At 37.5% G+C, this 13937-nt stretch overlaps 1 protein-coding gene across 9 annotated transcripts in view; it reads right to left on the bottom strand.

Moving 5' to 3' along the window:
- The window catches only part of UTRN (utrophin), a 348963-nt gene that overhangs the window by 255919 nt on the left and 79107 nt on the right, over window positions 1–13937 (bottom strand). For 8 of the 9 annotated variants that reach the window (XM_015284305.4, XM_040698161.2, XM_004935579.5 and 5 more), the window contains 10 exons: window positions 12864–13027; window positions 12076–12279; window positions 10825–11006; window positions 10039–10189; window positions 8747–8866; window positions 7896–7997; window positions 3985–4092; window positions 3282–3461; window positions 1699–1868; window positions 187–310 (listed from right to left, as the gene is read on the bottom strand). In XM_015284305.4, coding sequence (XP_015139791.2) covers window positions 187–310; window positions 1699–1868; window positions 3282–3461; window positions 3985–4092; window positions 7896–7997; window positions 8747–8866; window positions 10039–10189; window positions 10825–11006; window positions 12076–12279; window positions 12864–13027 — 1505 coding nt within the window. The remainder of the gene's footprint in view (window positions 1–186; window positions 311–1698; window positions 1869–3281; window positions 3462–3984; window positions 4093–7895; window positions 7998–8746; window positions 8867–10038; window positions 10190–10824; window positions 11007–12075; window positions 12280–12863; window positions 13028–13937) is intronic. The other variant, XM_046939080.1, reaches the window with a different exon arrangement.

Genomic DNA, 13937 nt, shown 5'->3' with positions numbered 1-13937 from the left:
CCCAACACCAACAAAAAGCTGTGTCCAGTTGGTCAGATTTTCATGTCTGGTCAGCTTGGAAATATTTAACAAAAGGATTTAATACCCATAAAGCATGTGGATCTGGTCACACCTCAAGCTGACAGCCAGCTTAAAGAAACAAACTATATTATTCACTGGAAAAAACTCTCCCTCTCCTCATTTTACCTTTAACTTTTCTTTCACGCTTGAAGTCTCTCTCATCTTCTTGTACTCTTTGATGTCTGTGGCCTGAATGGCAGCTTTTGATTTTGAAATCCAGTTCAACAGCTCAGCACTTTCAGCATCAAACCTGGTTTAAAAGGTTAGACAATTTTGGTTTGGTCCTTTTTTTTTTTTTTCCTATTCTGTTGACTGTCTTAAAATCTGAAGTCTTAAAGTTCAGTACATTCTAGGTTTTTGAAGAGTTTGCAGTGCTGTTTAGTCTGAAGAAAAAGCTAGCAGCTTAGGTGTTCATGGTAATGAGTATGGGCATTTTTTTTCTGAATGCTGAGCTGAAAATTAGCTTATCACTTAAGATTTTTGGCTACAGCTGAAATTGTCCATATTGACATAACTTTCTCATGCCTAAAACTTCTAAGCATTGTAGCTTATAACTTAAGTCAGTCGTGACCACCATTACCACAAAAATATCCTCCCAAATTAACATCAATATCGTACACAACTTGAGAGAAGGACAAAGCAAAGACTCTACAGACCACTAGAACTTACTACAATGGTATGACTTAACATGATATAAATCCTAATGTGGAATGAATAACAGTCTAAGAACAGATGCAGAACTTAATGTTGGCCACTCAAAATTTTTGTGGGAAAAACTGCAGAATTCCAGTTACTGGCTATTTGTTGGTTTCAATGTATGTAATCAGGATCAGGAAAAAGCATCAGAGGAAAGTTTGACACTGTCCTTAACCCAGTTTAAACTGCTTGCTCTTGATGCAGCACTCCTATCATCTCCCTAGAAAACATGCCAAAAGTTTAAAGGAGTGGCACCACAAAAAAAATATATATATACTTTCTAAGGCAAATACAAATAGCTAAATGATGAGTATGCAACATTTACCTTCATTTATCTTTAAAGGAATTCCTTTAGTTTTAGATACACTATTTAATGAAAGCACTGAAACACATTACTAAAAATATATGCAAAAAAATCAGTCTCTCCAGGCACACTTGTGAAAGGAGACATCACTGCAATATCTAGTCTGTTACTAAATACCAGGTAGATTGAACAGCTTCTTAAGGTGTTCATTGTTGTTGTTGTTTTTAAATAGTTTCTCCTATATATTTTACGGAGACCAGAAATACACAGCAAATCAAAACACTTGGTCCTTTCACTACACTTGTTATGCCATGATGTGAAGATATTTTTCCAAAACAAAGTAAATAAAATCAATTCTATCTTTCAGCAAAGGAGCTGAGGTACAAAGAAACGAAGACTCACTTCTTTGGAAAAAGAAAAAGAAAAAAAGAAAAAAAAAAACCACCATCTCTGCTTTCTTTTGAAATTAATGGCAGCTGCAGGCTTCCTGGTTCTTTGATATTCCTCATGCCCAACTTCACAACTGCAGCTTAAACGTTCCTCACTTGCATAAAAGGAGATTCAAAACCCAAAACCAAGGGAAATGAGCTTATGTATTATCTAATGGGCAAGGGTAATTGGCAGTGACATATACTTACTTTTTCTTTGCTTCACTATCCGCTGGGATTTGCCTTTTCTTTGGAGGTGGTGGTGGAGGTGATTCCTGCCTGGATTCTTTTACCACCACCTTTTCTTTCATTGACATTGTTTCTGCAGAAGTCTTCTGTGAAATCTGCGGCATCCCTACGCTTCCTACAGCTTGAGTTACCTATACAAAATGATTTAGCAAAAAGGGTTAAATACCATTTTCTAATGCAAACTGTAATTTGCTTGTTTGGTTCCTTTCAGTCATCAGTTATAAAAGCCCTTTTATTCACTCCTACAAGTGATCGTACCTAGCCTTCAACAAGTACTCATGAATTATTGTTATCATAGATGCCAAAGCATTCCCAAGGAAAACACCATTATTCTCATTTTACCGATGGGAGTTATGCACCAAAATTCTCAGTTCAATGAGAATTTCATGCTAGCACAAGTGAATTTAAATCAACACAATCCATTACCTGTATATTTTCTTTTACAACGGCTTTTTTCATCACAGAAAGAACCAAGGTCCTTTGTGTTTATTAACATACCATTCTGTATCTGATACACATTCCCCACAAAATCAAACATGCAACTTAGAAAGAGCAGACACACAGAGTAGGTGACCTAAAAACTAATGTATAAAATTCACTGAAGTCAGTAGAATCCTTCCACATTCTTCCATATGTTATAGCATAAGTCTCTTGGGAATTATTCTGTAAGTTCTAGCTAAGCATGTGCTTGATATTTGGGGGGAGCGAATGGACAAGCACAGGATTTAGCACTCTGCACTACACTGATTCAAAAGCAAGAACAAAGTAAGGCTGAAATGGCCCCTACTCATAGATCACACAACTCATTCACTACATACTAAATGGATTGTGAAGGAGCACTGCAGTCATCACCATAATAATCTTTCAGTATCACCAAAAAGAGGCACATGAGACATAAAACTGTCTAACAAAGTTCTCACAGAAGCCAATGGGAGCTCTGTCTAAATGAAATATTAGCAAGCACTCAAAACACTAAAATAAACACTTAACAGTCCAGCTTGGCTGTCAGCCTTACATATCAAACAAACAACTGCTCTGATTTCAACAGATAAGAAATTGTACTGACAGAGCATAAATGCCTCTATGTCTCCCATTTATTTATCTGTTCTGAGTTTTGGGTTTTGTCTTTGTTTTCTTTTAGTATGAGATTTAGTCCAGTCCTAGAACTCTTATAAATGTTTTAAAGCATTTGTATTGATTGAAAATACACAGTAAGCCTGCTTTAATCATCAGAAAAAATAAAGCTTAGTCATCCTGAGAAAGGAGTAATGGTACCAGTCAGGTTAACAACTTGTTTTGAAAGCAAAAAAAAACAACAACAACAAAAAAAAAACAAACAAACAAAAAAAACAAACAAAAAACAAACAAACAAACAAAAAAAACCAACCCAGACATCTTTTCCACAGATAAAAATCACATGAAAGAGAATGCAATGACCTCTAGCTAGATGCCAAGAACTCGCCTTGACACTTTTTGCACACAGTATCAATAGTTTGTATACATACCTAACCAGATAAAAAAAAAATCAGAGCATAAATAAGTACCTGGTTAGAGTAATCCTCTAGCTTCTGAACCAAACTGTCCCACCTCTGAGTTAGTTCCTCTTGATCATGGTCAATTTGATTGGATGCTCTGCTATTCCCAAGTATTTGGGCCACATCCTGACCAAGCTCATTCAGCTGGTCTAGTGTCTGTCGTTTCATACCCATGTCCTCTTTCAAAATCTGAGGTTAAAAGAAAATATTAAAACATAACAGAAGGTATTTTGCCACCTCTTGGCCTTTAATTCCATGAACAGACGTACTACCTAAGCCAGATGTAGCATAGGTTTCTTGTGTAACAAAACATGAAGGACACACTAAAGAAAAGCACATCCCTGAAAAAGCTATTAATCTGCTACAGCTCTCGAGTTACAGTTACAAATGATTATTATATATAACCTGTATCAATGCATTAAAAAACAAACACACACACATCACAACTTGGAAAACACAGCTGTCTAGGGGACTACAAGGCTGTAAAACATTCTAAAAACAGGTTCCAAAGTAGGCCACACCAACCTAGAACAACCATGGCGAAAGTTGTATGCAGACTTTTAAAATTCAAGTGAAGTAATCCGACAAGGAGAGGTTGTAAGTCTGGTTTCCAGGCTACAATGCATTCACAACTCCTACTGGAGTCGAACTCATAACTTGTCATTCACTGAAACTCAGATTTGAAAGGATAGATCAGAATACAAATACTCACTGCTAGTTTTCGAACATTCACACTCAGATCTATTTGGTCTCTGAAGTTGCTTGTCTGGACCTTACTTAAGGCATCTTCCTTCTCAGTTAACCACGCCTTCAATAAGCACTGCAGATTATAAGGAAAGTAACAGAAAAACACGCCAAGTTTGTCAAACAGCTATTGACAATTTCTTCTTTAAGGTCTCCACATTTCAAACACAGTTCTAAAATTACTACAATTTCCGTTCACATTAAACAAAATACTGCATTAGAGGGGGACAAAAAATAACAGGCTGGAAAATTAAGTAATACTTTTCAGAAAAAAAAAATCAATACAATCAGAGAATGCACGCTTTCCAAGTTATTCATATAGACAAAATATCCACTATAAAGCAGGATTTATAAATATCAGAATTAAACGTAGCAGAACTGCATGTATGCTTACTTTCATTCTCCACCCTTCTTCCTCTGTGATTCAAAACCAGCCATTACAAACATTTTTCTCACAGAAGCTACATTGTTAACTCAGGGCTTTTTTAGCCCAGACAGTCATAGACTAATGTTTATTAGTTACCACTGTGTTTATTATACCTACTTCCAGTTGCAAAATAGCTTTAAACACTATCTCATTAACTCCTGAAAGGTGGAGCAGTCTGCTCAGGAGATTATTAGTTCATGGGAAAACAAGGGAGCAGGTTTTTAACTTTTTTTCTAGGAAATCTCTCCTGAGTCTCACTCTAGTCACACAGTACTCCTTTGGAAACTCCAGCAGTAACCCAGCATCAAGTGGCAGGAAGGATTTTATACATTTTGTATTATTTTGTCACTACTGCACAGCTATCACCACAGACTTCAATACGCAGGTTTTTCCTCAGTGAAGCTCAGTTGCACACTGCTACCCCTCTATGTTTAAAAAAACAAAGCAAAATGATGGAGCAAGGCAGACGTTTTTGTCCATTGAACAACACACTTCACAATAGACAGTAGCTTCTCAGTCTAGCTTTGGCCCAGAACTGACTACAGCAACTTCTGGGCCAAAGAGTGAAGGCAGTTTTTTTAATGCCACTGCAAAACAATGTGCAGAATGTACAGACAGCAAATGTTATAGTGGTGGAAACACTGTAAGAGCTGGGAGAACACCACATACCCTTTCTTTGGAAAAATCAAGCTGCCATCCCAGACAACTTATCTTATGCATAACAGAGGAGCTTAAAAATCCTTCAATGTATACAATTAACTTCTGCTAAATCAGCAGTCAAAGAGAACTCTCTTTAGGAAACTGAAATATAATTATCACAGTGCTGAGAAATATCTGGCACCGATTGAGGAATTTGTTTCCTGAGTGGTAAGAATTGTGTTGAGTTGGCAATGTGGTTTTCAAAAGAATTTCTAGGCAGCCACAGAAAGGCTTAAGCATCAACGCTGTTCATCTCTCCGCGCGGCTGAGTGAAATGGAGATATAATAGTACCTAAATGTCTTAGGTACTTCCCTGTTATCAAGATGTTTTAATCGGTTTCAAATTGAATTTTTTGGTATGTTTCTTAATAGAAATCTGTAAGTCAAACCTGATAGTAATAAATGTGTTGCATCAACTTGGAAAAAAAAAATGCAAACACAGGCTGAACTAAGCCAGCTAAAATGAACTTCTACTTCCTGATTACTTGATATCTGACATTCTACATTAAACAAGAAAGGTCTTTTTTATTTTTTCAAAGCAACCGAATTACATGCTTAACATACATAATTTAAAAAATTAAAAAAAAATCTGAGAGCCAAGCAAGTCCAACAGAAGCTGACACTCTCAACAGTTTTATAACAGTCAATAAATGGTTATTTTTCCAGGTATAGCAAATAAGGGTGGAAAAGGCCAGAAAAATGGTCACATAGGTCATCAAAACAGCAGCTGTAGTCACTACCTCGACGTAGAGAGAAAAAGCTTTTTGGGGATTCCTTATTTCTCAGTTCAGTGTCTTAACTTGCTCGAGGGTTACCAGAAAATGTTAGCACCCAATTTTCTATATATACATACATGTATGCTAAGACAGTGTTTTAAAGTAAGAAATATACAGTAATGTGGTATTGGATAAGCCAGAACTTGAACCTTGCATCTATATTAACAACGAGGATCATGAGTCGCATTTTTGGATAAGCAATATTACTGTAGATAGATATGGTAAGGGTCAGGGATAAACACATAAGTAACCTAAAAAATGCAGACAAAATATCTGTCAAAGAAACCAGGCTGTAACTGATAGCAACAGCAACAACTGTATCATCAGCACAGTTTGATTTCTTCTAAATGTCTAAACACACTGTGTACTGCAGAGTTTAAACAATGGATTACAGTGATAAATGCCATTGTTTAAGAAAACAAAACAACTTAAGTAAAAACTTCAAAGGAAAAGTCATCAAATATTTTTAAGTTCATTCACAAAACAAGCTCTAGCAGTAGGCAGGCAAATCTGACTAATACAGCTGAAAACATGCAGTAGTTATTATTTTGGGGTTTTTTTGGGTGATAACAGCTAATTCATGTTTTAGTAGTATTCAAGGTCCACCCGCAATGCACAATCTCAAAGCAAGAGAAAACTCACAATGCCATCTTCTTCACAATTTAACTATATGTCTAGACTCAGCAAACTGACACAAGCTGCATGTTTCACTAAACTGACCCGTGTACCAGTTCGTGCCCATTGCCCCTTGTCCTGTTGCCAGGCAGCTCCAAAAAGAGCCCATTCACTTGACTCGCACCCATTAGGTATTTACAAGTATTGGTAATATCCCCTCTGTCTTTTCTTTCCCAAGCTGAATAGTCTCAGGTTTCTCAGCCTTTCCTCTTAAGAGGAGATACACCAGGTTCCTCCTAACAACCTTTGTGGCCCTCTGCTAGACTCACTCCAGAAGCTTCCCGGCTTTATTGAACTGAGTAGCCCAGAACCGGACACAATAATCCAGATGTGGCCTCACTAGGGAAGCTCAACATAAGCTGTCAGTGCACTTGCATTCCAGGAGGTCAACCATATCCTGGGCTGCATCCAAACAAGCACAGCTGGTAGGCCAAGGGAAGTGATTGTCCCCCTCCTACTATGTACCCACGACACTCAACCTGGTGTACAGCATCCAGGTCTGAGTCCCTCAGTATAAGAACTTCATGGAGCTAGACCAGAGGAGGACCACAATGATCATCAGAGCACCTCTACTACAAAGAGGTGCTTAGAGAGTTGGGGTTGTTCAGTCTGGATAAGAGAAGGCTCCAGGGAGACCTCATTGAGGTCTTCCAGTACCTAAAAAGGGCCTATAAGAAAGCTGGAGAGTGAATTTTAACAAGAACATGCAGTGACAGTGAAAGGGGTAATGACTGTAAACTAAAAGAGAGTAGGTTTAGACGAGAGATCAGGAAGAAAATCTTTACTATGAGGCTGCTGATGCACTGGAACATGCTGCCCAGAGAAACTGCACATGCTCCATCCCTGGGGGAGGGATAAGGCTTTGAGAAACCTGATCTAGTGGAAGCTGTCCTTGCCCATGGCAGGAGGTTTGGAAGTAGACTATCCTTAAGGCCCCTTCTAACCATTCTATAATTATAGTTTTGACAAAGATTCAGAGAGTAGTGCCTCTAATCTTTCTTATTTTGTAGAATTCGTTGAAATAGATGAATACAAAGTAACAGAATTTTCAAAAGCATTAATCCCACAAGAACATTAAATAGCTACCTTCAAAACTGTTTCATGAGGGGGCATAAATTTTCTTGCTGAAAGCTGAGTAAATACTTGCACTGTACTATTCAAGAAATATTGGGAACCCAAACAGTAACCAAAATTCTAGCTCTCTACAGCAATTTTGTGAGATTTTGTTAAACCCCACTAAGAGATACTTTAAGAAATAAAAAATAAAATTAAAAACCACTGTGGTTAACCCCCAGAGCTCACCTGCTCTTCTAGCAGCTCCTGCCATAGAAGCTGAATTTCTTGCAATTTTACTCGTCTTTCCTCAGTCCAACGACAAACTGCTGTCCACCGCTCACCCAGCTTCTACAAAAGCAGGAAATATTTATGACTATTCACAAGCCTCACAAGGAAACCCAAAAATCAGATATTATTTAAAAAAAAAAAAAAAAGTTTTCTTCACGGTCACCTCTTTCCATACAGTAATTACCTTACTGTCATCAGCTGCCATTGTTGTATTGCACAAAGCTTAAGGTTAAACATTTCATGAGTATACACTGAACTTAGGGAGCTATATGATTGACCTCAAAAGGAGCAATTAAAAATTAAAATCTCACGAATTCCATTTTAATCAATCTTTTTTCCTAAATGCTTTACTAGGGATACAGCCTAACTCAAAGAAAAAAATCCACCAGGAAAATAATTCATACAGTATTATTTCCTACATAAATTCTGTTCACGTGTCTATATACTTTTCCATCAAATTATAACTCTCTGATGAAAATTGCCTATATGAAATGAATAATTGTACTGTGCGTTTCCTCATTTTAGTGAAACTGTTGAAATGATGCATCACAAAAGTGCTTAAGTCACTGGGGATGCAAGCAGCTTGACTCATCAGGAATTTAGTCTGAAAGCCAAATAACTTTCACAGGTTTTATGCTGAGCAAGTTTAATAATTCTTTACACGAATTTTACATTTAGAACTGTATTACTTAAAATTGCCTTCAAGGACAAATTGTCTTTAAGCACAAAAATGTTGATTAGCAATTATATGCAAATATTTAAAATGCTTGCAATTAAAAATAAAAATAAAAAACCCACTAACACTTTACCTGCAATTGTTCCTCCAGAACAGCTGTTGCACTCTCCCCACTGCTTTCATCAACGATGACAACCATGTGCGTCAGAGAGTTTACCTTCACTTGTTCTGCCTCCAGGTCACTTTGCAAGCTCTAGGAAATATATCAGTGATTGCAAACTTCAAACATTTAGCAAGACTGTTAGAAAATAACCTAAAACCCTATTGTTAAAATACTGGAAAACAAAGAAATGTTTTTGAAAGGAAGCATTATTGTTGTGTAGAATAATTATATGACAGTTGCACTGAATTTCCATACATCTACTGCTATAGATAAGAGAACTTAGCCCTTGATAATTGCTTAACATTATATATATATTTTAAATGGAATACATATGTCAAATGGAAAAACCACTGTGAACATTTAATAGTTGACATTTCTCAAAACCTAAGTACAAAATACAGTAGACACAAACTGATACCTAGCAACTGCAAAAAGTGTACCACACCAATTAGTTTAAAATAATCTGTACCTTTAAATCTTCATAAAACTTCTGGCGCCTAAGCTTCCAGTTAAAGCCTACCTCTCAAATAACTCTGCAATATCCATATGCCTTTAAAGTACTGTAAATATCACTTTCCATCCCAGAAAATCTTAAGCTACTGTATGATCAACAGCTCTCAACCTCCCCAGCCTTTGAAGACAAGAGCAATGAATGCAAGCGTGGGACAAGAAATTACATAGGCTAAGAATACTTAGCAGTTCTTGCCCTGTGAGGTATGCCCCAAGCCAGAGAGAAGGTCAAACCTCAGCACTGACTGCAAAAACCAAAGCTGCAAGCATGACAAATATTAAAAGGCCATCTTTCAAAAAACCATGGCAGGCTAGAAAGGCTAGACTCCTACACAGAAACTTAACTGAGAGTCAAACCAATTCAAAAACGTTGTACACAGAGAGTGGTATCTATACACTTTCTTAGGATGCAATCTGCAATAGCAGGGACTACAACTGAGAGGTCATTCCCGATACTTTTGACTCCCACATTATTTTAAGTGGCAAATCTCAAATATGCCTTAGCAACGCTTGACAGTCATTAAACACCTGTTATCTACAATGCACTTCATACTGTCCCTTATAGTAACAATTCACCTGGAAAGGCCTCATTTCTTGCAGGAAGCAAAGATAACACAGTTTCTCCTATATTCATGAGTGCTAACGTGTTACAGAATGTCCAGTCCCTTCTAGTCCCATCCTCATCCCTTAGAAAGCTCCTCAGCTAAGGAAACCTTCCAATCAGCACTTCACGTTACAGAAGAAAGGCATACTTTGTGTTCTTCTAGCTGTTTTTGAAGGGCCTCTAAATCTTCAGCTAAGAGTTGAGATTCCATCTTCTGAATGCGTTCTTCTGTAACTGTCAGCCAGTCAGACAGCTGCTGCAACTGCTTCTTTTGTAGCTCCATCAGCATGTCATGCAGGCTGCAGGGGAAATACAGGCAGAGTCATTTCAGAAACAGTCTTCCCAGGGAAACAGACTAAGTTCTACTTACTAAAGGAAAGACACACCGCCATTTATAAACCAGTTAAGTATCATCAAATAATAGCGAATTATGCAATTTACACACAGACTGTTCTGAAACTGCAATTTGCTGCCACCAGAACCACTGCTGAGAGCTGCAATCTGTTTCTTCCTTGACGTGTGCCTCTGAGCTTGATAATGCATTGGTGGGAAGAAATTCCATTAACTGCTCGTTAACTCTGGAAACACATAAAGCTATTCACATCTACTGTATGTTTTATTCAGGAATTTAAACTACTGAAAATATTAAAAAACACATTTATATAACTACTGCATGTAGATACCATATATTTAGTCTGGTACGCTTATATAACAGAAATCTTAAAATACTCTTACTTAAGAATCCAAGAAAAGTTATATCCATTTCCTCTGTTTATGTCGGAAAGTACGAAGAGGATGGACTACAGAATTAACTTTCCAGTTTGTGACACAAAAATGTATCCTACAAAGTGGATGAAAAGCAATTCCTCTGAGATGCAGTACCCAGCAGAAGCCAGTCCTGCAGCTTTAGGAGAGGTTGTGAGGCATGACTCACCGGGACTGCCTGTCCATGCTCTCCACCCTGAGGTCCTCCCAGCGGGAGTTCAGCAGCAGCATTTGTTCCTGAATCTCAAACTCCTCTTCAGATGACAGATTTCCCTGTGCCACCAGCTGGTTCCCAGCCTGCAGGACGCTACCCACACTGCTTTGGTGCGCAGTCAGTTCCATCATAAAAGCCTGGAAAACAGTACAAGCAGGCACATCACTGATCCGTGAGCTCCTGTCAGGAGTCTGCATTTTTACAGTCTTCGGACAAATGCACCAAGAACTTATCAACTAACCTATGATTAACAGCAAATAAATCTGAAGTGTACCATAAGCAAGTAAACTCAACTCTAAAAGTTATTAGCTGAAATTCACATACTTAGTGAAAATCCAGAAGACCTCTTTCTTTTGTTCACAGTTTTAAAAGTTCATACTGACTTGTAATTATATTTTAGATGAAGTTGTATACTGTAAGCTGACACAATAGAAAACTAAAACATCTAACATGACACTTCAATCTTTTTGCAACATAAGAATATTTGTTCTGACTTTGAATAGAACCAAAACAAAGTAATTTACAAAAAAAACAACAAACCCAAGAATTCAGAAGTAAACACGTTTCTGAAAATTATGCTAATCAAGACAGAGAGATCACTGAATTAAACTGAAATGATTATCAGTTTCACAGCAGAAAACATTGGGCAGACCAGGCTTTTCAGAAGTTGGCAGAGAAATGAGAATCAGGCTGGATTAGACTGTTTTTGTAACATGGATACTGCAAGTGAGGCACTAGAATATGTTGTCCAGAGAAGCTGTGAATGCTCCATCCCTGGAAGTGTTCAAGCCCAGGTTATATGATGCTCTACGTAACCTTGCCTAGTAGCAGGCATCCCTGACAACGGCAGAAGTGTTGGAACTAGATAATCTTTAAGTTCTCTTCCAACCCAAATAATTCTATGACTATGATACTAGTGAGCCAGCCACAGAAAGCCAACTAAAAAACAGTTTCAAAATGTGCTATGCTGCAAGTTTCTCCTAGGAAGATCTATTTCACTGCCAAATGAACAATTATTTGTCCATTAAAAAAAAAAAAAAAAAAACAGTTAGAAATGTTTTTAATTTACCAAGACAAAAGAAACAGACTAGCAGTATTTTGATAAGGACTGAAAAACAGAAGTTTTGCCGCCCCTACACATACACACACAGAAACAAACAAAAAACCTAAAACCATGAAATAACTTAAGAAAAGCTTACTGCTTACTTCATGGGTGGCAAATTGCTCTTTGACTTCTTCAACATCACCAGATATTTCTTCCTGTTCCCGAAATGCATCCTCAGCTGACAGCAACCATGTGAGGACTTCTTCCAGAGCAACCTGGTAGCTATCCAAGTCCATGTCCACCTCTGTCACTGTGCTGGGGGTCTCTGCTCTAGAACTGCTCTGCTCCTCTTCAAGTGCTACGGTCTGGACAGTCAAAAGAAAAGTGACATCTTCAAAAAACTGAAAAGATGCTTTCAAAAATGATACTAAGAACAATTAAGATCCCTTTCAACCCTTCATAAAATTTTAAAACTGTTAAGTACATTTCTAATGAGAGGGGCCAACAGTTACCACAAATGAATTTCCATTTTAAACTAAAGAATCTGGATAGAAAACTTTAATTTTACTTATTTAACAGGGCAGTGGACCTGCCACAGAAATAAATACCCACCAAATCCCACCACCACTAGTAACGCTGCTGCTAACTCTGTTGCAGACTTCAGGCTACTCTCTCCAACTTCACAAGATAAATAAGGAAAATAAACTAAACAGACAAAACACGCATAAAGTAGATGTAACTTTCTACCTCAGTGAAAAGGAACATGTACATGAATCAGAAAAGAAAAAGGAAGATAAATCAATGAAGGCAATCAAAAAGATGTTATGATTTTTCATATTTTCTCAATTATGTTGAATAAGATAGAAAGCACGTTCCAGGGAACTGACAAGCCTGAAGATCAGCTAAAATTACAACTCAAGACCCAGCCAGGCTTCGATAACAAACATGCCTGCTTCAAGTTGAATTCTCCATCTTCACATTCCTGCTTGAATCTCCTTGGGAGAGTCTCCACTTCCCGAATGTCTTCCATGGTGACTTGCTTAGGAAGGACCTCAAACAAAGATGTTAAATACATGATAATAGACTTTTTGTCTGGAAGTGGTACAGCAACATCTGCATTAAAAAAAAAAGCGGGGAGGAGGGGGAAGAGGGATTAATACAGAAACTGCTTTTCTAAATCATTACACAGAATACATTTAAGACAATACTATTTCACTTACAGACCAAAGCACGGGTTCCCCTGTTAATTAGCCCTTAGTAAGGTTTTGTTTAAAAGACCAGGTTTTCACACATGTTGAAAGCACAAAGGAAAAAAATGATACAAAAATAATTTCCTACGTTTGCAAGTGAATTTACATTAAAAGGCATGACCTTTTTGAAGAGCCCAAATCTGAAGTTACTGAGGAATAGAAACGGTTTTGGAAACATTCTTGAGCATCTCCCAAGAAGAGACGCCGTTCAGGAAGAAAATCCCTCAAAAAGACACTTCTACTTCAGTTCTATCCTCACTTTCAGCACAGGTCAGTTCATTTGTTTACATTTCATATGGAAAAGAGTTTCACAGACTCCAGTTCACATATACATGGGGTTATGGGTTCTACTCATTCAGCTTATTTTTAAAAATAAAAGGTAAAAAAAATAAAAAGGTGGTGGTGCTTCAATCCATAAAGTTTGAGAGTTTGTCATACAGAACAGATCTTCAGAGATTCACTTCAAAGCAGAGTGACAGCTCAGGATTTTAAGAAAGGGCCATACAGGTTTCCTGATGAGCATTCACAGTAAGTACAGCATTGACAGCTACTGTTACATACAGCGTTTATAACAAAGAACAAAAGATGACAAACTCTTAAGCTGTCCCACTCTACAAAATGCTCTAGTTCATCAGAAAAGTATATTTGCAATAGAACCCCTCTCTAAAATAAAAGTTGGTACACGGTTTTTGTTTGTGTTCCTGTATGCTCTCTCTGAAGGGTAAGCCAATCTGAACTTTAACATTCAAAGAAGCTGTAACACACATACACAA

Source organism: Gallus gallus, chromosome 3, assembly GCF_016699485.2.
Source record: "Gallus gallus isolate bGalGal1 chromosome 3, bGalGal1.mat.broiler.GRCg7b, whole genome shotgun sequence".
Classification (NCBI taxonomy): Eukaryota; Metazoa; Chordata; class Aves; order Galliformes; family Phasianidae; genus Gallus; species Gallus gallus.
This window is presented reverse-complemented; position numbering and strand designations above follow the sequence as displayed.